General features: G+C 42.7%; 1 protein-coding gene across 1 annotated transcript in view; it reads left to right on the forward strand.

Annotated features, from left to right (window-relative positions):
* Nucleotides 1–292: 292 nt before the first annotated feature.
* trim71 (tripartite motif containing 71, E3 ubiquitin protein ligase) overlaps nucleotides 293–23,502 on the forward strand; it is a 28,869-nt gene continuing 5,659 nt past the window's right edge. Inside the window, exons 1-5 of the mRNA XM_026300670.1 lie at nucleotides 293–2,033; nucleotides 13,860–14,027; nucleotides 19,036–19,170; nucleotides 22,049–22,291; nucleotides 22,433–22,930. Of these exons, the coding sequence (XP_026156455.1) occupies nucleotides 1,302–2,033; nucleotides 13,860–14,027; nucleotides 19,036–19,170; nucleotides 22,049–22,291; nucleotides 22,433–22,930 (1,776 nt within the window). The 5' untranslated portion in view covers nucleotides 293–1,301. The remainder of the gene's footprint in view (nucleotides 2,034–13,859; nucleotides 14,028–19,035; nucleotides 19,171–22,048; nucleotides 22,292–22,432; nucleotides 22,931–23,502) is intronic.

The raw sequence follows: 23,502 nt of genomic DNA on the forward strand, positions 1-23,502 counted from the left end.
TATGACCACAGCTTCTAGATAAATGAAATAATAATGGTCACTGAATTTGTCCAGTAACTTCAGTGGCCAATAACTAACCATTACCTCCAGCAGTCTGGGGGGCTTTGGGGGGCTCAGTAAAGCCCCCCCCCCCCCGAGCTGTCACTCATAGCTGACGGACGCTCGTGAGAATCTGCACGCAACTGCACGTGCCCACGCTTCCCTCGCTCCCGGGAACGCGCCCTTAGCGCACGCCCCTCTCCCCTCCCTGGGGCGGAAGTGGGTCCATTTTTCCTCAGTCGGTTAAGAGCGGCTCGAGGAGCTGCACCCGTTAACAGGCGCCTGTGAGAGCGCACATCGGATGTTTACGTGAACTGTCCCGACAGCACGCAGCGGCGGCAGCAGCCTGCTAAAGGACGGGCTCAGGTCCACACGGTGGAGGCACTGAGTGTTCCGGCTGTAGAGCTGCATTTTTCACGCTGCCGGAGGAAAAGTCCTGCGCATTCCTCCGTGCAGAGCCAGAGAGGGAGCAACCCGCGGACTGGACTGGGAAGGAGAGCTGGAAGCGGCCTCGTCACAAGGTGGACCGGAGATTTCACCCACAGAGACTCATCGTCTTCGCCTTGTCTCATAGTTGGACTCCATCCGGGTCTCCGTGTGCTCGGTTGATGCCCTGATCGCCCAGGACGAACTATGAGGTCGTTGTTTCATGAATAATTAACAGTCTTTTGCGCTACGACTACCGACCGACCCTTGGCTGCTCCCGACGCCGCCTGGAAAGGCTCCGTTGGTGGACTACTAGGAACAAACACCACGACGACACGGGCCCACACCGGAGAGCAGGCAATAAAACCAGATTAGAGGCTCTTTGGTACCCGCCTGGGGGCTGTTTTGTAGCTCAGAGCCCCGTAGTCATGTTGCTGAGCCGGTGGGGGAGGAAAGACGCAGCCCCCAGTACTTCGACGCCGATCCAGAGGCAGCCCAGTGTCGGGTTGGTTTTATAGCCTCAGCAAAGCACCGTCGGCCACTTTCTCTCACAGACGCTCCAACATCATCGTCATCTTGTTGGTCAAAGCCTTACACGACTGAACCGGTCTAAAGTATTTGTTGATACCTCAGAAGTTTTGAAGAACTGCTACCTCTTGGTTTGACGTCACGTCAGTGGCACATCACAGTGAAACATCTGTCACCTGTTGACTTCAATACCTCATGAATCTACCTCGAATTCAACATTAGTTTCTCCACGACGCACCTGGCCGATGCGTCCCCAGATGAGTACCTCCGCCCTGTCCCTGCCTGTGTTGTAAAGTGTTTCCCTGCAGATGGCTTCATTCCCAGACTCGGACCTGCAGACGTGTCCGCTCTGCAAGGAGCTGTGCGGCTCCTCTGCTCCCATCTCTTCTAGCTCCTCTACGTCCTCATCTTCCTCACATACCTCCTCCTCCTCCAGCCAGACCACCCGGAGGCTCCACGTCCTGCCCTGTCTCCATGCCTTTTGCAGGCACTGCCTAGAGGGCCAGCGCAGTCCCGGCGACCCAATGAAGCTGCGGTGCCCGACCTGTGACCAGAAGGTGTCCATCTCCGAGGCTGGGGTGGACTCCCTGCCTTCTTCTAACTTCTTCAGCAACTTGCTGGATGTGGTGGTGAGCTCCGAGGAGCAGATCCAGAACAAGAATGGCCACCACCACCGGGGAGGGTTAAGTGGGGGCTCCTCCAGCTTCCATCACTCCCATGGAGGCCTGCTGCACCCGCACCACCTGGGTGAGCCTCAGTGCAGCTCCTGTGATGAGGAGAACCCAGCCACCTCTCACTGCCTTGACTGCCAGGAGTACCTGTGTGATAACTGTGTCCGGGCACACCAGCGGGTGCGTCTCACCAAGGACCACTTTATTGAGCGCCTTGGGGAGAACCTCCACCTGGGCCAGGTCAACACCAGCACCAACCCGGGCCAGCCAGGGGTGTCGGTGTGCCTCACCCAATCCCTGCAGAACAACTTCGCCCTGCTCTCCCTGTTCCAGGATCGCATGAGCTTCTGCCAGCACCACGACAGCGAGGTGAGTGGAGAACCACAGGTCCTGAGGGGGCTAAAGAGAGACTGTTCATTCAAAAGAATAACATACTTTAGACAAGAATAGGAAACTTTGTGTCCATACCTGTCCTACTGGGCCTGTGGTGCCTGTGGTGTTGGTAGTGCAGTGATATTATATTTAAAGTGCACACTCACATGCGTCCTCAATAGTGTTATGGGTGTAGCATAGAACTAAACTCATGGCCATATGGCCTTGGGTTCAAAAGGAGCTGAGTGGCTCTTCACCTAGTTCCCTGGAGACCAACAGGCACGTGTGCTGAGCTGGATTTACACACACACGCATTGACCCGACCCTGCGTGCATGCACACACTTATAGGCATAGACACATGCAGAGTCTGGTTAATCTGTACCACACCATCCATTCAGGGCAGAGAGAGGCCCCTGTAGGAACTGCACACATGTTTCTATGACTGTTAGAAGTCCTATCCATGGACATATAATGGAGATCCAGCTTTTCTCTGATAATGGGAAAGACAAGTTAGAACTGGGGCCCAGGGTTTCTTTTTTCTGGACCATGTGATCTGGGCAACTACAAAGGCCTCTTTAAACAGGAAACCAGCCTTTTCTTGGTGTAGTCATATGGCCAGGAAGGATAACAAATAGCATAAGTAGGGGGTCTTGGAATGATAATTTTGTACCACTTATGGTTTCTGTTGAAGAGCTGAGGGAAGCTCTCCCTGCTGCTGAAAAATACACTTCGTGGCTACAAGTGGATGAATAAAAATATCAAGAAACAAAAGCAAAATGAAATCTGTTAGCGTTGTCTGGAAAGTCAACAAATGTTCAGTGCTGAAATATGTAGGTCTAGTTGCAAATCATTAAAGCAATATTAACATTAAACATTAACAGACCAGAGCTACACGGTCACACAGTCGTCCCACAGTCAAGTACTGAATTAATCTGTCAGCCGAACCTCAAACACACTCACTGGTGCTGTCCACTGCAGCTGACCTGAAATGAGATGCAACACGGGGAATGTTTAGAAAGATTCAACTTTGTAGAAATAACTTCTCATGTGTTTTCTGCTCCACTTGACTACGCAAAGGTTTTTCAAACAAACGGTGAAAAAGCTGATCTGCAGCTTCTGCAGCCAGGATGGAAAAACACTGCATAGAAACAGGCTGATCAGGAAATTACTTTGTTGTGCCCATGTTCTGTGGAGGATACAACATGAACCAGATCAAAGTGGTCGGTTTGAAAAGAAGCAGGTCGACTTACTGTGGTGCATGGAAAACATATTTTGGGAAACAGTGAATTAACTTTCAGGTAAAACTGCAACATAAAAAAAAAACATGCACAAGTAAAGTTTGGCAGTTTTTGATGTTTTTTTGGTTGGATTCACAGTTGGGTGTTTATTATAACGTGCTTTGTACATAAATATACGACGGTGTCAATAAATGGGCAATTCTGGCTTCTGTTGTCAACGTTCATTATACGCTCAGTTCAGATTTAAAAATTTTTTCTTTTTTTTTTTTTTTTGTGACCCCCACAGGTCCCAAATCCCCTCCAGCCCCCCATCCATACACACCCCCACCCATTGCCAGTAAATAGGCGGGTTCAGTTTTCCAGTAAGGGCTTTATTTCCCACTCACTCACAGTGCTTCAGCCCTGGGGGTAGGGAATGACACAGGAGACGGCTATTCTGTCTTTACCTAGGAGCACTGAGCAAGCAGAGTCATTGTCCATCACCCAGCTCCACATCCATCATATGTAAAAGTTCCAGGTCATTATGTGGAAAAGTTGTTGGAACTTTTACAGTTTTCATATTTGGTATTGATGTGAATAATCTGTTTACATTTTGTCTAGTCTTAATACCAGGTTTGTTTATCCAGTGTAAATTTACTGAATACACAAGTTGCCTTTTCTTAGAGCGAGTATGAGGCTTTCTTGGAACCTGCTAGTTTATTTAGCCATTTCCTCAGGTTTGAGTGCTTGAGTGTTGACATGACTGTTATTTTAGCCTCAAAGTTTATATTGTCTCAGTTCTGTGAATGGCAAGAAAGGGCATTGTTACTATTTTGAATGCTATTGTCCAGCAAAGCACCAAGATATTTCTGTCATCTAGTTGAGAGAGGACAATAGAGACCTATGCTGCAAGAAGTGTTTTTCTGTCTTTGGGATATAGTCTGCTGAGTCCTTCTTTCCACTCATGCAAACCCAGGGCATACATACGTGCGTGCAGTCAGCTGGTCATCACCTGTAGCCTTGGTTTGACATTCAAGTCCAGCTCTTAACAAAAGACACAAGGTGCTGCATCTGCTTTTGTCTGAGCTGGTTGTTTGAGGTTGCTTTGGTGTGTCAGTGTCTCATACCAATATGAGAGGACTGTGTAGCGTGAGTTAGACTGGATTCACACAAGCATTTTCTCTGTGTTAGACGTACAAACCCAATTGTGGATGTGCCAATCCCGTTTTGCTGAAAGAGATACTAGAAGAAAAACTAATTCAGTGAAGGGTCAGTTAAAAGGCTACATCACTTAACATCATTAAGATAATTTCATCATCCACACAGACAGAAGCAATGTTCATGATTTGGAAAAGGGCTAAAATAAGAAGGAATATGGTAAGGGTGTTGTAAGTAATAAGATTTAAGTGCTTCAGTTTCAGGGTTCTACTAATATGCCAGAGAGAACCTTTTGACTTGAGTTTTCTCCCAGTTCTGCTGCCAGATAGACCATTTATTAAGTTGTTAATTCAACTTAAGATCACTTGGGAACAGAAAGTATGAGAATACACAGTATACACACCAGTAATTATACTGACCTGCATTAACGTCACTCATGTTATTCATTTGAGTCACTGGTAGCCAGAGAGGGTCCCATGCTGTGTGTGAAATGGAAATGGAAAATTGGATTACATCAAAGCACTTCCTTCTTGCTGTGGTGTCACCCTGCAACACACCAACAGATACGTGGCTCCATCTGAGAGGCGGCTAATGATATGATAATCCCACACAGTGTCACTCTGCTTTAGAATAAATTGTACCGTAGCTACACGCCTGGCTGTGCACGTGCGTGACTTCAGGAAAACACACTCAGACTTTTTACAGAGTACACACTGCGAGTGTATGGAGAGAGGTTGCATCTGAAACGCATCAGGAAGAGGTCAAGTTGAAGTAACCAGTTTGTTGGCCTGCCAGTGCTCTTTTATCTCCTCAGGGGCCGTTTTTGTCTTGGGTTAAAGTAAGGAAAGCAGTGATATGTTCAGTTGTCAGACATTTCCACAATTTCACTTTTTTTTTTTTTTTTTTTTGTAAAATTTCACCAGCTACTGTAGAAGAAGACTAAAAACATATGCTGAGTTGGCTTTGTGATCATCGGTTTTACTCCCCCTCTCTGGAGCTCACTAGCAGAGAATGTTTGTAGGGAAACCTAACCCAGTGCTGTCGCTGATACAAGGCCAGAGGAATTCCTGTAACATGAGTTTATACCTCCTGGGTTCTCTTTCCCCAGTCTCCCTCATTCGCACACATACTGGGCATTTCCTCTGTTGACTCCTGCCTTTCTCATCAGCGCTCTCTGTCTGCTCTGTGTAACAGACAATGGATATTATAGATACCGAAAGTCTCCTCAACATGATTTAGCAGCTGTCGCTGTTGGATGGGAAGTGATTACATTTCATCACTCCTGGAAGTATCTGTGTGAGTGTGTGGCAGCAGTGCTTTCTTTTCCAAGAGCATCTCCCATCTGCAGGTAGTTATCCTCTGAAGAGGATTTTAGTGTGGAAGAGTGTGTGTTTCCACAAAACCAGCACAGTTGGATTATATGAAGCTGGACTTCCAGGGTTTTAATGCGCAACATGTGCCCAGTAATTAGGGAGCGTTCCCTGTTTTCATGTGTGTTGTGACCATGCTTCATGCAGCATAGGACGGAGCGTGCATGTGCATGTGTCCCAGCTTTGATGTCCAATTTGAGGACTTTTTGCCATATAAATTTAATGGATAGAAAGGAAGGCATTTATCACATTCTCTTTCACAACAGGATTTAAAACCCGTTCAAAAGCTGCAACCTGCCCCTTCCTATGCAGTAGCTGAGCACAAATGGGCTTTTAATTGGCAATTATTTGACCTCATTCAATGAGATTGTGAAGTTAATACATGCACTTTCAACCCTATTTGGTGGACACTTTCAGGCAGGATTTGTCTAACCCTCAGTGGTTTTGTAATATTAGATTAAGACAACGTAGTTTGCAGCAGTTATGCTGAACACTTGGCACAATTAGTGTTGGTCGTCTTGGCGTGCTCAAGCATCGAGATACTCGGCTGTGGTTATGAGTGTGTTTTAGGACTGTGCCATGCCAGTGTGTTTCCAGATTTTGCTGATCTTTTCCGATGTGCGCTGCACACTTTCACATTTGTGGATGTATTTTCCTAACGCATTAGTATAAAACTGACTACTTTGATTTGTCCTCTTACATTACGATAAAGCCCACTTCTGTGTTGTCCTGGAAAATGGTCAAACCTGTCTCAGTTTTTGCTACATTGTACTATCAATACGCAAATTGTTGCATAAGCCCGTGAAACATGTGCAAGGACATATTCCTAGAAGAATAAGTGAATGTTGTAATTCTTGTTTAGCTTGCCATCATCAAAATGGAGGCTAAAATGGTTAATATTTCAGACTAGTCAAATGCTGTTGCAGATAATTATAAACCTACAGCCCTATGGATCCATCACTCCAACTGACCTTCCTGAATCATGTGTCTTTCTCTCTGGTTACGTGTCCACCAACGTGGTTTCGATCTGAGTGGCCATGACACATCAATTCTAATATCTAAAAAGACACACCTTTGTTGGAGGCAGGTCAACTAGCATAGGCAATGATTTTACAATATTCAAATCTTCCTTAAATTTACAAAAATAAAATATGTCACTGGACTATAATTTTGTCTTTAAAAATGAAGAGCCAGTTGTCAAAAGGGGTTGTCAAATAGTTCCCTGCAAATATTGAACAGAATTTTAAGAATTGTAAATTCAGAACTGCAGTCAGTTTCTGATAGATACTGCCTTTTTTGGAAATGATGTGATTTGTAAATTGATTTTGGACATCCTCACAGCTCCTTTGGAAATTTGGAGCTTGGTTATTTTTATATTATGGGTGGTGCTGTTTGTCAGAGACGTTTGCTCATGTTGTTGTATTGGCTGGCTTATGAAACAAGGCCGTTTCCGGCATACCAACTTAGCAGCCTAAGTTGGTATGCCAGCCTTGCACATGTGTTGGACAAACAGGCGAGGAATATAAGAGGGCTTTGGGACAGAGTGTGCAAAACAATGAATGAATGTTTGTCATTTCGCAAATGTAGCGTGTTATTGTGCTGTTTTAGAACCAACTGGCCATATGGTTATGTGTTGTTGACAGATATAGTGTTTCCCTTAGGCTTTTTTTTCACCTAGCTGGGCTTTTGTGCACATGTGCTCTGCCCAGCCCCATGTTTCAGTGGACGAAGACCATAAAACAACCTTAGTATTGTTATAGATAAACCTTCAGTTCTGTTGGGGTGTAGGAACGCAGTGGTTATATTTCATTATAACTACAGAATAACTACTGATGGGACATTTTAGCAGTGGCCGACCACATGCATACAGGGGCAACACTGATTTACAATCTGTCAAGACAACAAGAAGAGCTTGATGTTAGCGTGTGGTCAAAGCGGAGGCCGAGCTACGTTGTGATGGATTGAGGGTCTTTTAAATATGTGAGTTGTTTATGATGCTCTAATGTCACAGTAATAAAAAGTAGCTGGTTTGTGACTGTACACAGATACATGTTTATTACAGCTCAATCGCCCTGTGTTTCACTCCTTTTTTTTTTTTTTATGAACTACTCCAGTATTAAGCACCACGCCACATGCTCGCAGGGTATGGAGGCCAGCTGACTGTGGTTTGGTTTTCTTCTCCGACCAATCGGATCGCCTGCTCGCAGCCACTCCCCCCCGTTGTAAGTGGCAGGGTTTCAAAACATAGGCAGGCATGTCCATGTGTGTGTCCGTGGCAGCAAGCCAGCAGGGTTTGCCATGAGAGGGTGGGGCAGCAGTAAAAGAGGAAGGAAAGCGGCAGTGAGAGATGAAGAGAACAGAGAGGGAAGATTTTCCAGGGGATTGCTGGGAATGTTGGGATTACCTGAACCGCCTGGTCTTTCATAAATTCGGCACTTTCACTAATCTCCCATTTCCACAGTTGCCCACCGGTAATCTATACACTTTGCTCACTCACAAATACTATTACTGTCATTGTTTCTTCACTGAGGATAAAGTGTTATTGACACCTGCTTCTGCCTGTTGTGTTGAAATGGGGCGTGCCAGAGATATGTGGTCCTCAGCAACTCTCTCAAATGCTTCACAGCCCTACCTGACTTTTTACCTGTAATGTGAACGATTCTTTAAAGTTCAACATCATGGCCAGATAACTTCTAGTGGGCTTAAAACCAAGAAAAACCAGGCTGAGACCAACTATTTATTAAAAATGGATAGAACAATGTGTGAACAATGTTTATTACTTAACTATTCACAGAAATGAAGTATTATCTAATAGCAATTTATTAATGTGGGTGTGAAGAAGTGTGTTATGAAAGTGCATTGTCACTGAATGAACCTACTCTGAATTAATAGATAAATTATGAGGAGATAAACAGTCTAAGTATAGTAAATTTAGAGCTGGACTTCTGTCCATTTCTCAGCATAATTTGCCGTTGTTAAATCTTTTGTGGCTCAAGTTACCAAACACACTGACATTTGTCAGCAGCTTCCCTTTACTGTGCGTCTGTCCATCCCTTTCTGACCTTTCTTCTTTTCTCTCTGTTGAGTAAGTAAGCAAGAGCTCTCAGACAGGCCCGAGGCTCCGATACTGGTTATGAAACCGTCCACATCCACACAGATCATCTCTGGTTTAAATAAAAGAAGAATAAGTGTTTTGTGTACTTCTGAAAACACAATTTTCCATTAAACTTTAAACCAGTTTTAAATACATTTACTGAAATGGTTGTGTGGGCTCTAATATAATTTTGCTTTTTTTTAATCACACTCACTTGCTTAAAACAGTCATTTCCTGCTGGAAGCATGTTGGCCTCGTAATAATAACTTAAACTCAGCTTAATGAGAACTCCTTGAGAGCGAGTGCCTGATTTAAGTGGGTATAAGACTGATGAATAGATGTGTGAGGAGGAAATGTGTTCTCAGTTTGGTAAAGACTGGCACAGAGTAACTTTCAAAAATGCTTTTGTGTTTGAATTGAAATGTTCCTGTTCCAAAGTACATACATTTTTATGAAACTCTTTTCAATTAAAATTTTCTTTTGCATTTGCTTCCAACAAAACATTTCTTCAGTCATAGATTGAGTTTTACGTTATGTAAGCCACAAATCTGAAAGACATTGCGAAACACACTGTGAATTAAATATGTAAACTACATGTTTGTTGCATGTGATAGAAAATGTATATGTGAAGATGGAAAATGTTGGGGAATGTCATCTGGACATGACCATTACAGACGTCTGTGAAGTAGTTCTGTTTGAGAGAACATGCATCCACAGGGCTGCTCTGGCACCATAGTGTGACATTACATGGCTCTTGTCCCTTCCCCCCACTCGGCTGTGCACGCACGCAGTGAATGCTGCACGCAGTGATTTTACTGGCCAGTTGAGCTCTGCCCTCTCCCCTATTTCTCAGTACGTGTGAGGCAGGGATCCCTCTGCTGCAGCTCACATTTGCTCTTTTACTTTGCCTCACTCAGTGATTTCACTAATTTGGTGTTGTCAAGCTTCACTGTGTCATATCTATTATAAATAGAACAAGCAAATTAAAATGTGAATTTGTTTTTAACATTAGCTAAACTGTTCTTATTAGAAATTACTACTTTTTTTGTATAATGTCCTTTCTGGAGCTTGAGTGTGTCTGATATTTAATATCCATAAATAATTGTGCTTGAGAAGAGCCTTCATCATTTAGTTTAACTGTTGTTATATGGTGGTGTTAAGCAAAGACAAAGTACATTACTTAATAATTACGTATCCATAAGTATTTCTCAGATCTTGGTTAACGCGTTTGAATGAGACAAAGTTATTTTGTCATTTATCTTCAGGAAATGTTGGTTCTGTGTTTAAAATGCATTAGCAAAATTGTTGTTTAATTTTTTTCTTAAACAATTCAGCTTTATGTGAATACTTTTAAATGTGGGTGTGTCTAAGTGTAATGGAGGATCGTAATGGGCAGTGAGGGAAAACATCCGGTGCACTAATGAAATACAATAACTCACTTCCTTCAGTGTAGCTGAGCTGTGCTGCTCAAAGCTTTCTACCTGGAGATGGCATGTCGGCTAAAGCCCCTCTCAGACGGCAAGAAACGCCCTGCACACATCAAATTTGCATTCCACTTGGTGTGTCTGTGTTTTGCTGTCTTATCTTACGTGCAGATCAGCATGTGCTTCTGCGTGTATATTTTGTTAGTGCGTGCTTCATGTGTAATATATATATTCTGTAGGTAAGTCACCTCTGCCTGCAGGCCTCCCCTCCAGGGACTTCTCTATGGAATTTACAACTCGGTTAGCGTCACACCACACCCACTTCAGAGTTTTTAAGATGTTTTGCACATTTCTGCTTCACATGCACACCGTGGAAGTGTCTGGTGTGTGTGATGGTATCCAGCGCATAGCATGGCTGTGAAATGCCTACTCTTTTCAAGTAGCACCTATGTTATGGTGCACTTATATTCCTGGATGATAAAGATTTTTTTGTATACGATTCCTTTTTTGAATCTTAAGGCTGGAAAAAAAAAAAAGTGTGGCAAATTACATTGGATATAACGTCTTTCAGAGGCCAATAAAGGGGGCGGGCTAAGGGGAAACGGTGTCCTTCAGCAACAGTATCCTGTAAGTCAATAATATTGACTAGCGTTCCAAGAGGCTGGTGTGTTATGTAATCTACAATTTGGTGTGTATGGGGGAGCGTGTTTCACCTGAAGGACTGGTGAGCTTTTGATGACACATGAGCAACAGATAGAATTAAAGATATCTGAAACTGTTAGGAGCTTTTTGTCATAGGATCCAGTTGCATGAAATAGGACTCCAGTGTTTTCAGTAACGGGCTTCTGGTCAGCTTGTTTTTTCTGCCATGGTTTCGCATGAGCAAGGAGTGACTGTAAACATGAGTGAATACAACCATAAGGTAGTATTGATTTCTGAATGGTCCATAAGAAATCTCATGGGTAATATGGATGTTCAAATGAACTGAGTTTTTTTTTTTTTACTGGCTGGTTGTTTTTATTTAATGTTTTATATGTCCTAAGTATGGTTTTTAACAATGTTTCCAAGGTAACAACATGGCTCCAAATAAAATATGGTTAAACTGTGCAAATGATTTTTTGTGGTACAGCTGCACTAGCTGGTCCGTGCACGGCTTTGTTGCATAGATCACCCAGATTCACCTGTTGTAAATGAAAAACTACAAATGTAGTGATTGTTCTTATATTTTTGTTCTTATGTTTTATAATATTTCAGCATAAATAATGGTTATGTCCAGTTCGCACAGCAACTAAAAGCTTTGGGAAACCATGCACATGCTATAGTGAATACATGCATTCAGACAAATCCTACTGAAATCACACAGGCACAGCTAAAATCTGTACTAAAAATTCAAATGGAGCATGAGATTTAGCTCAAATGTGAAAGAGTTAGTTACTTCAGTCATAAGCTAACTTCCTGCGTACCTCTTTAAAAAGGAGAAACTAAACGAAGAATAATATGATTGATTTTTTTTAAATTTTTTTTTTTTTATGAGAACCTGTGTAAAAAAAAAAAAAAAAAAAAAAAAAAGGGTTTTCTGAGAGTGCCTCTTTGTGTTCATGCTGTTCACCTTTTACAGTGCTGTCTGTGCTGTTCATGGTTCATATTATATGAAACAATTGACTCTTGTCATTGATTGCCCAGGGAAACTGTTACTGTCTCGCTCTAAGTAAATTTGCAAATTTTATTAGACCCAACCTGCCACAATGTTCTTTGTGTGAGTGGTTGGGTCTAATAAAAATGATTAGCATTTTTCATTACCATTAGCTGAGGCTCCTCTCCTGCTGGGTCTACAAACTTCCTAAATACAAGTCAGCATTTTTATCCTAGGAACTGTTTTCCTGTCACCATAAAAATGAATAACTGAATAAACCAATTGTCATGTAATTGTCAATACTGGAGCAGCTTCTTTTGATGATCTGAGTGGTGCCGAGATCCCTAGTCTTGCAGATATTATGTGTCAGTCCATCACTAGAACCCATCCTATCTTTGCACCATCAATCTGTCCGTCTCTCACCCCCCAAGTGCCTCAGCCCCACATCCGTCATCGTCTGTCTCCACCTTCCTTCTCCACAGCAGTCCAGCTGCATTCCTTTCTTTTGTGCGTTCTGTTCCCTTGGAATTTAAGAGACATCGATGGGGGGTGGGACTGGACTGAGGGATGAGAAGAGGACAGCATTGAGTGACAGCTGTGCAGAGACTGGAGTAGAGGACAGGGCACGGCAGAAGGAGAAACAGCAAGGAAAGGACAAGATGAAAAGGATCCAAGAGGAGCTTAAGGCAGAAAGAAGGAGGAAGTCAGATAAGGAGGGGGGTCTGTGTGTTTGTCTCATTAGATTGTGCTGCTCCCCAGGGAAAGAGCCATTATTGATAGATTGATTGCAGGCTCCTCCCCATCCACTCAGGTCTTCTGCTATTGGAGGCCATTGATCTGTGTCTCTTTGGGATTTGAAGGCCAGTGCATATTTAATTTCCATTACAACCAGTGAACAGTCACACAAGGTGTTTAAGGCAAAGCTCAGGCTTTTGCAACTAAGGTTAAATGACATGTTTCCTTCTCATCCCAAGGGAGAGATGCACTTTTTTTTTTTTTCAGCTATGGTCAGTGTACATTTAACTTAATTTATGATGTATCTATTAAACATTTCTGCTAAAATACCAGTAATATAATATGGTATCATATAGAAGTATGATTCAGTATATGAAGGGATGTAATTGGACTTAATTTAGCAAACCATAAAACTCCTGTAAGGGGACACAATTGCCAAATTAGTTACAGTAGTAAATGGTTTGAAAAATGTGGAATAGCAGTAAAAACCCTTTATAGCTCTCCTCTTCATATGTTAAGAGATTGTCCAGAATGAGTATTGATTTAGTTTTATTGGCTTTTAGGCCCTCTGTGTTTTGGAAGAGGGAACCCATCTGGGGTGCTAAGGCTCATGTCAGCCTCCCTGGTAACACATGCATATGGATGAACTGCTTATCATTCATGGTCTTTTCTCATTAATTGTCACACTGTGTGTCTGTGTGTGTGTGTGTGTAAGAGAGAGTGTGTGTGTGTGACACTTACCTTTGTGATTAATGTATTTATCCTCTCAACCTCATTCTATTGGCAGCCTTTGGTGACGTGCTGCAATAAAGCCCATTAGATTTCAAAGTGGGGTTGTTGTCATATCAAGTCCTAGGACGGGGATGATGATCGATATGTCTTTATTTCCTTTTCAAAACATTACCTTTGTCACTTAAATGTGCATGATTGTACTGCTGTTTTGGAGGCTGTGTGGTCCGTTTTTGGTACGGCATGGGAAGATAGCATTTCTTTAATTCAGTGGCTTATGAATGATTAAATGTGAGGCCTGTGCAGACACATAATACAGAATATAAAAGGAAAAAGGCATTATGTTACTTTATTATGCATACCCAATAATACATGATAGACTTAATTCTAGCCTTATGCTACAATGGAGCAAGGTGGTGAATTGCAAACTAATTTGTTTCTCCATCTTCCTGTTTTCCTCAGGTGTTTCTGTTCTTCTGTGAAACCTGCTCGGTGCCTATTTGCAGGGAATGCAGCATGGGCCATCATATGGGCCACTCCTTCGTATACCTGCAAGACGCCATGCAGGACTGCAGGGCTGTCACCATCCAGCTGCTGGCAGATGCACAGCAGGGACGACAGGCAGTGCAGGTGAGACGTGAACAGACATGGTCGCAGTGGGGAAGAAACTAAAATGTCCCCCAGTCATTTATTCGTGCAGCCATTTTGTTTTTTCTTGTTTTTTTGTAAAATACCAGGCAGTGTTGTAATTTGATTAGTGTTGGTGCTGTACGGTGTGGAAGGTTTGAATGCAGTCATTTGTTGTTTTTTTAATTTATATGAAAAGAAGATTTTGTATCACTCAAGAAGAGAAAAGTAGGTTTCGGTCTTAGATAATCAAAGCCATAAACTCTAATACAAGATTCCACTGTGTTTGACAAAAAGACAGACCTTCTGACGGTCAGATCATACAAATCCACCACAATCCGTCTCCTACAGAGATTGAAGAAGTTGGGTAGAGCAGCTGCATCTCTCTGTTGTCTCTCAGCACAGAGCGACCAGCTATTAGGGATAATCAGCCTGAATATGTTTGAGAGTGACCAGTCCTGGGCTGCTGGGAAGCCTGGGGTTAGAGGTGTCCAGCTGGCCCTGGAAGGGGGTTGGTTGAATGTGCTGAGGACCGGCGGGGGCAGGGCTGAAGGTCAAAGGGGAGGAGAAGTGAAGAGGAGGATGGGGGAGGATGGGCGAGGTATTTAAAGGATTTCAGAGAAATGACCCCTCCCCCATTCACTCACTCATTCATTCACACCCCTGGCCTCTTAATCTCACTAGCACACAAACACACACACTGCCTCTGCTCATTTACGTAATTATTGATCGGGTGGCAGCTTCCTCGACCACCCCCTTCGATTCCAACTCATCCTGTGACACATTCACGAGTGAGGAAAGTTTCACTAACAGTTGGATCACTGCCCAAACAGTTGCATTTTGTCTTTGTGTCCATATCAAAAGATTGAGTGGTTTTTGCTTTGCTAACGTGTGGGGAAGGATTTTAAGTACTGCTGAAGACATTTAATGATTATGTCATTAGTTAATTGAAAAAAAAATTGTCAATAATTGTGATCAGCAAATTTATCATGGAAAAATCAAACTGTGCCAGCTTCTTAAAAGTGAGAATTTCCTGCCATTCATGTGTTACATCACTGTTTGGGCTGTCATATTTCTTTTTCCAAATTTGAGTTCTAGTATGAGTAGGGAAAATTTCAATATTGGCCTCATTAGTAATGCTCTGCTCATATTTCAGTGTATATGAAATACATGGTCTGTCTGACCCATTCTCTGCAGTTGTGTGCTTCCCAGCTAGCTTATGGTTATTTTTCATGCAAATCAAAGTGGAGTCAACTTGTGGCTTGAGAAGTAATGCGAGGAAGCATTTTGGATTCTTGTAAAATGTAAGTGCTTTAACATTAGCTCATCACGTGAAAGAGTAGACATACTGCAGTGGAAAAATGAGTTTGATCAGGCCAAGGGGGGATGCAGTAGAACAAATACTGTCTCATGTTGTGTCTGCTCAACCTAAATTATTAATTGTACACTTTATAAGCCTTCACCTTGGGCTCTGGGAAATTGTAATGGACAGTTTTTGCATATTTTTAGCATGAAGCAAGAAATAAAAATAAAGTACTCCTCAGCTGCAGCCTTACTTCCATCCATCCATCTTCTACAGCTTCTCCTGGTACACCCAGGGTCATGGGGGGGTTGGAGCCAGCAGCCTAAGTTAAAAAGGATAAATGTATAGAGGGATAGCTCTAGGTAACGCAGTAAGATTCCCTGCTTTGCCTGGAAGGTGGGGCAGTGTTATGACCTTGGTAAAGACTTGCCTGAAACATGAAACACTAGCTTTTCCACTGAGGCCACGTGACATGTTGGTATTTACTGTCTCTTGAGCAGAGCCAGTGCCTCACTTATCCCTTTTTTCAGCTTGACATTTGTATGACTGGGCCACACTTTGTGCTTTAATGGATGGGTACTTGTGTCACTCTGGGTGTTCCTCAAATTCCAAGATTTTCCAACACAAATCTACTCAGTGTAAATGCCAGATTCCTGGGCCCATGGAGCAAAGTTTCAAACCAAAACCAGGCCCCTCAGCATGCATTTGTTTTTATTAATCTGTAGGAGTCACATCAATAGCCTCATATTTTATTTAATGGAAAGCACCAGGATATAGGCATAAGAAAATTCAGCCTACCATCTGGAAATACCTTGTGGTGTTTGGTGTGTGTTTGTCTGTTTTTGTCTCAGGTCAACATGAGAATTAATGCTGACGCCGATAATATGTAAACACACACACACCACACGCGCTCCTGTCCCCTGAGGTAGGAAATTTCCGCCCACCCAGATCCATTATCTCCCCTGACTTCTGACCCTGGACTTGTGACCTCTCGGTTGGCCAGAGCTCTTTCTCTCTGTGGTTGGATTGGTCTCTTTGACCCTCTTTGTGTTCTAAGCTGTACTCTTCTGGGAATGTGGTGGTAAAGACTGAGAAAGAGAAGATGGAGACTGTAGGCACAGCCCAATTCCCTAATATGAGGATTCATTGCTTGACCTGGAAATCTGTTAGCGGCGATACAGACTCATCATATAGTGTGATCTGAGTTTTCCCTACTCATACTATAACTCAACAGTATTTTCTTCTTCCTTGTTGATTAACAGTGTGTTAATTCACCTTTTTAGTTTGTTTCATGAATAATTTTAAAGTCAGGGAGAGGAGGAGAGTCTTTTAGCACTAAACACATTTTCATTGTCGTTTCCTTTGTCACATGTGAGACTGTCAGGTAGAGATATAGTTTGTCTATGTCTCTATAATGGTCTGATGGATCATTGCACAATGTATTTACAGAAAACAGGTTTTTATTAAATGTGCAGGCTTGTCAAACAGTTCAAACTTACCCAAACATACAAAGACTGCAATGATAATAGAAGATAATGGGGCTAAGTGATATGGCCTAAAAAAAAGTCCCTAATTTTTTTTTTTCACAAAAATCCGATTTCCGATTTAAATCGATTTGTTTATCTTTTTCCCCTACTTAAAATCAATCTGCAAAACATTGCGACTGCATCCGTGATCGCTTTCCACCAGGCCCCACTCTCATCACACTGGATACAGTTTGTGAATGTTTGTAAGACTGTAAGTTGTTTTTTTGGTAGGTGTGCTTGTGCTGCCGCGATCTTATTCATTTCGTAAGGTTCAACCTCTCCCCCACTCGGCAGCGTGTCTCTGTCTGGTCGTACCTTTGCTAGCAACAGACGTCAAACGCGCTTTGCGGCGGGGTGTTGTTTGTTCTGCGTCTGACGCCGCAAACCCAAACCAATCCCAAATTACAGATGACACTGTGCCTTTCTTGGGAACGAGATCTTCCCTGCTCGCTGCCATGTTGTTTGCGTATCTCTAATATGGAAATGGGGGGGGGGGGACTTACAAAGTCTACAAAAAAACCCAAATCCTCTCCAGAGCTCTAAAAAAAGTTTAGTCGCCACCATCAGAAACGTCTGTCACTTCAGAGATGAGAGGAAAGGACATCTTATTTCTGTAAAACACATATCCTCTCTTTTTCTGTTTTCCTCACGCACGTCTTTAGTGGAGGAACAAGCAATGCATGGGAAAGGCACAAAAAAGGGAAAAGCTGATGTAATTAAGGGAATTGAGCTCATGATACCGAGGAGCAGAGGACAGAAAATGAAGCGTGAGAAGTGGGGAAAAAAGAGAGACTGAGCTGGAGTGGAAAAAACACAGAACACACCAGGCCTCCTTTCCTCACTCTGTACTGACAACAGTCCTCCCCCAGTTCCTCCAGGATTCCCTCCCTGCTGTTCCTCCTCTTCAGGCCTGATTTAATTGACCCTTTTCCTGCCCACCTCTAATGGCCAGAAGAGAAAAGGACCCTTCTGCCCAGCTTTGTTCTTGCAGGCATGCTGTGGGGATGGGCGGGTATGTGTCTTAAGACAGGGGTTGCAGATCACGACCTGTAAAGGTTTAGGTGACCTTTGATCCCTGCGGCCATTATCACAAAGGAAGCCTTATCCCACCGCCCCTTCGTCCCTGTGAGGTCCGGTTCACCCTGTGACCTCCCAGAAAACGCCAGAGAAAGAGCCAGATAAAACTGCAGGGGGGAAGGGAGGGACACAAAGGGAAAAATGTGCATATAAACTAAATTGTAGGTTGTAAAAGGTGAAGCCTTTTAAAGTGGAATTTCTTTACATTTATGTCCTAACGTTGCTTTTCAGTGCCTGTATCTTATCAAATAATGAAGTAACATTGTGCTCTTTCATTGTACACCTTTTCAGTTATCTCATTCCATCCCGTGTATAGTGACAGGCACAGACTCTAAAGCAATCACATACAGTTTAACTGTAAGACAAGACGAAACATACAACTCTCACGTGGCTCTGTAGGGCTGGGTGCTTTTCAATGTTAAATCAAGAGTTTTGCTTTGATGTAATAAAGTCTCATTTTTATTAGTTTCCTGCACAAAATAATAAAATATATGATATGATCTGATCATGATGAACATGATCTGATGTTTCAAATATACTGCTCCCACATGCTTTCAATTCTTACAGTGCACACTGAATAAGAGGAGTGAATAGAGGTTCAGGCTAGTGGGAAGTCGCATTATTTTGTGCAGTGTAAAGTAACTTCCATACATGACCCATGTTTCCTTTTCCCATCTAAAGAAGTTGCCAAACATCAGAAAGAAAAAAAAAAAAAAGAGCAGGTGTTTGTGCCAGGAAAATGTCACATACAGTGTCCTTTCTTTTTAATGTTTCCTGGTCCTCTGCATCCTGTTTCTGAGGGTCACATATATCCCATCTGAGTAATAAAACGGGCCCCAAGCGGTGGTTGTTTGAGCATTTATAAATTCCTGTTCAGTCCTTTGTCACGTCACAGAGCAAGAGATAGTCATGTGTGCCTTCTTATCTCCACATCTCACTTCTCTCCTGTTTTGCTCTCTCTGTTTGCTCATCATCATTAACAATAAAGCCTTTGTGTTGTTATTCCAGCTTTTTCTGCGTTGCTTCACCTGACGGTTAACTAAGCTGACAGCTATGTTTGTGGGCCACATCACTAAGATTGTATCACCGTGTTTTGTCTCCTCAGCTAAGCATGGAGAAAGTCCAGGCCATGGCAGAGCAGGTGGAGATCAAAGCCAAGGTGGTGCAGACTGAAGTGAAGGCCCTTGTACTCAGACACAAGAAAGCATTGGAGGAGAGGGAGTGTGAACTACTGTGGAAGGTGAGCTGTGGCCTTCATGTTCATCAGTGTGCAATCAGTTTCTACACTGGGCAGGTTTAGCTTTACCAGCCAATATCAGTTTGGTTTTGGTTCAGCTACCAAGTATCAGGCACATTGTTTTCTCTATTTCAATCAGGTCATAATGAACTACAGTGACCTCAGAAAGTATGCGGACCACTTTTTGCTGTTTACTGGGTTGTAGATTATTTGTTTTAATTGATATCACTATGAGACCTGTATCAACTAAATGAAAATGTTTTGTTTTGTTTTGTTTTGTTTTTTTTAATTGAAATTCAAACGCATGGCCACTGGCTCACTGGGTGTGGATCACATTTTTATTTATTTAAAATTATCATCTATAACAAAATGCAAAAAATAAAAATGCATGAAATGAATAGTAAATGTAAAATAGAAATAATATAAAATAATAAACAGTAATAGTAAAAATACCTTGACTGTATTTGAAGAGCTGGCTGTCCCTGCATGTTGTTTTCTCTTTTATTTAATCAACTACATCCTTAATCCTTTTACCATTAGAGAAAAAATTAATTTATTTAAAAATAGATTCAAAGCAGCTGCCACCATCCATACTGAAGCTCCCTTTTGATTAGCCTCTTTCCAATAGGTTGAATGTAGTGTGCTGTGAGAGATGAGAGAGAGTGCGCCTGCACTTCAGAAACCCTCTTCATGGGCCTCTCAGGTTTAAGGTTACCCTGTGAAGAAGAGGGTTTTTGGGTGAAAGAAAAAGTCCTCATCCCTGAGGCCCCTCAACCCTGGCTAAACTGTGTCCAAATCCCAAACCTGTCATAAAAGGGAGACAGCACTACAGGCATACCATTCCCCCTCTAAAGTCTTTTAACACACTCAAAGTCGTATGAGCTACAGCTGAAACCAGATAGTAAAATGTGTGTATGTACATTTATGTGCATGTGCAAATTTGCTGCTTTGGGCCTGACAGACATGACCATTAATTTAGCCGAACACCCACCAGTTTACCAAACTCCTATTTCTCCCCTTCCCCTCAGACCGGGCTCAGTGACGTTGTAAAAACTGACCTGTGTCTTATTCCCACAGATCCTGCAGCTCTTTTGTGTTTGTATGTGTGTGTGCAGGTCAACGTGTCACAAAGAAGGTTTTCACTTACCGTGTTCTCTCTTTAATCCTTTTTCACCACTATGGGGTTTTTTTTCTTTCTCCCTGACCTGATAAAGTCATTACAGGCAACTATAGCACCCCCCCACACACACACACTGCTTTTTTTTTTTAAGAACTGACCGACTGCCTGCCTGTCTCCCATGATTTATGAATTTAGATGGTTTTACTCCAGCACACAAACATCTGACATTGCTCACCTATAATGGAGGAAATACCAGGAAGGTGCTCTGCAGTGACTCAGCATTGTGTCACTGAACTAGACAGGCTCATGGCTGTGAGTTGACACCTAAGGCACAATGATGTGACTCACAGGTAAAACCTGAGACAGTTGGAAGCTTTGACTCTTAGTTTGGGTGTGTCCTATGTTGCTATGTCAACAGAATCCTTCAACACCTCCATCTCCGTCTCTCTGCCTCTCTGGTTTTTGTAACAAAGTTAATTACAAACAAATTCTGCCGTTCTCTTTTCCTAGTGTGCTTTTCACCCAGGGAACTCAAACGGGTTGTTTGTCTATCAGGAAGCCTGCTTTGGACCTTTGTCCTCAGTGCCTATAAAGTGTAACTCTTTTCTCATAGGTGCAAATCGCAGTTGCACTTAGAGCAGTGATTAACAAAAGACTCGTCTCTTTTGGACTTCTTATTTCTCTGTTGCCCCCAGTGTCAAAAGGCCTTCTACGCAGAGAGGCACTCAGGCTATTGTGTTATACTCTTTGTTCTGTGATGTTAAGTAAGAGCTCAGTCCCTGCTTCTCAGGCTCCACTGGCCTCTTCAGTGCTGTATTATCACTGACTGTACTATAGGATAACTGACTTTTCACAGTAACACATTGTAATAATTCATAATTCACGTGCTTGTTATTTTGATTTCTACTGTTTTTGCTGAATAGTGTTTTTTATGTCCAATTTGCTTATTCCTTGCTGCTGTTTTTGTTTTGGCAAATTAGAAATTGCAGCTTTAGACACGGTCTGAGTAAAAACCCCCTTAGCTGCTCTGACACCTATAACAGTGTTTTGGCTTATGAAATATTGTGTTGTGGTGTTTTTTTTTTTAGGGTTGAATTTTTGTTCAAAGAAAGTCTTAGAAATGTGTTGCTTGAAGTAATAAAAGAGCTTTTATACTGGTGAAATGAAACCAAACACAAACTAACAATTTTGTCAAAAGTTCATAGATTTTACCATCAGCTCAGACAAATCTACTTCCTAAACATAAACAACTATCAGACCATGAAGTTCATGTTCCCTATTTTTCTCCATCACTTGTTAACATTGTTACCCTGTTACCAAAGCCATATAGCTACACAGGAAATTAACTACATTTCAAACCCCGTTGCCTTCCTTCTGTCTGAATGTTTGGCACATTGCTGCCACCCAGTGGGCTGACCAGTCACTGATAACAGAGGTTCTAAGAGACGCGATGTCTATGGTTTTTTTAAATTCAGTTGTAAAACAGAGTAAAAGAAGAAGATGTGGTTGCAAATGACAGTGACCACACTGAGCAACCATGTAATAGTTCTACCCAAAAAGTGATTTTTGATATCTTTGTTGTGTTATGGTGTTGGTAGAATAAAGTAGGAATACTTCATTTAGAGTAAAAATGTTTTAGCTTCTAAGACATCACAGTTAAACACCACAGATCAATAAACACCTTTGTGATGAGTTTATTTTGCTCTTTGTTAAAAACCACCACTAGTGATGTACTAATATCTTCATATCCTCCTGTTTCAGGTGGAGAAGATCCGTCAGGTGAAGGCCAAGTCTCTGTACCTGCAGGTGGAGAAGCTGCACCAGAGTCTGACCAAGTTGGACAGCACCATCGCTGCGGTCAGCCAGATGCTGGATGAGGGCCGCCACCTGGATGTGCTCCTGGCCAGGGAGCGAATGCTCACTCAGATCCATGAACTTAAGGCTTTGAGGGGTCTGCTGCAGCCACAAGAGGATGACCGTTTTATGTTCACTCCGCCAGACCAGGTAGGCACTGGAAATATGTGGACAGATTATAAACCAGTGGCCCAGACTTCAGATTTGCATACTTGTGGTTTCTCTTTGAAAACAGGTAAAACTTTTAAATAAGACAGAGCAGCTGAATTTATTGTACTGTGGTTCCAACAGGCTCTGTACATAGCCATCCAGTCCATGGGCCTGATCAGCAGTGGAGCCTTTGCCCCGGTCACCAAAGCTCATGGTGAAGGTCTGAAGAGTGCGCTCCGTGGGAAGCCTGCCTCCTTTACTGTGATTGGCTATGACCATGATGGTGAGCCACGTCTTTCTGGCGGGGACGCTGTGTCTGCAATAGTCATGTCGGTCACCGATGGTAACCTGTCTGCAGTGGACGTGACAGATCACCACAATGGTTCATACACTGTCAGCTACCTGCCCAAATGTGAGGGGGAGCACCTGGTGTCTGTGCTGGTATGCAACCAACACATCCAGGGAAGCCCGTTCAAGGTGATGGTGAAGTCCGGCCGGAGCTACGGGTCCCTGGGCTCCCAGGTGTCATCCTTTGGGTGTGAGGGGGAGGGAGATGGCCAGCTGTGTCGTCCCTGGGGCATCAGTGTGGACAAGGAGGGATATGTGGTGGTGGCTGATCGCAGCAACAACCGTATACAGGTAGAGCACAAATTTCTCTGCAGTCAAGTATGCTTAAGGAGAGTTTTTTTAATAAGACTTATTTCTCTATACTTGACCAGTGTCAATCATAATTTTGTTTACAGTGCTTAAGGAAATTATAATAATTAATCCATTAAATGTGGATAAAGCAAATGTAAAGAGAGCTGATATAAAGTGATTCTTTTTCTCTGTTGTGGTGCCAATTTCTGCCTTGCTCAGCCTGACTGGTAAACACCACTGAAATCTGCACTCTAATAGTGTTTAGAGGGCTTATATGTAATTAATCATTCACCCATCAGTTAATGTTTATGTCACAGAGTCTGCTCTAGCAAACTTTGTTTTGGAATGTCTTTAAGTGCACGAATCTGTTCTCTTTCACATGAGCCCACACTTGCATACTCCACAGTCACTGTGATTTGTATTATGAAAAAAACTATAATAAAAGATTTTAATTTGAACTCAAATGCAATACCTTGGTGAAAACACTAGAGTATATGAGAGCGCACACAGAAACACCAAACTCAGTCTATAGTATGTAAAACTACACGTGTTAGTTTGACCACTGCTTTTAA

This window comes from Mastacembelus armatus, chromosome 11, assembly GCF_900324485.2.
Source record: "Mastacembelus armatus chromosome 11, fMasArm1.2, whole genome shotgun sequence".
NCBI lineage: Eukaryota > Metazoa > Chordata > Actinopteri > Synbranchiformes > Mastacembelidae > Mastacembelus > Mastacembelus armatus.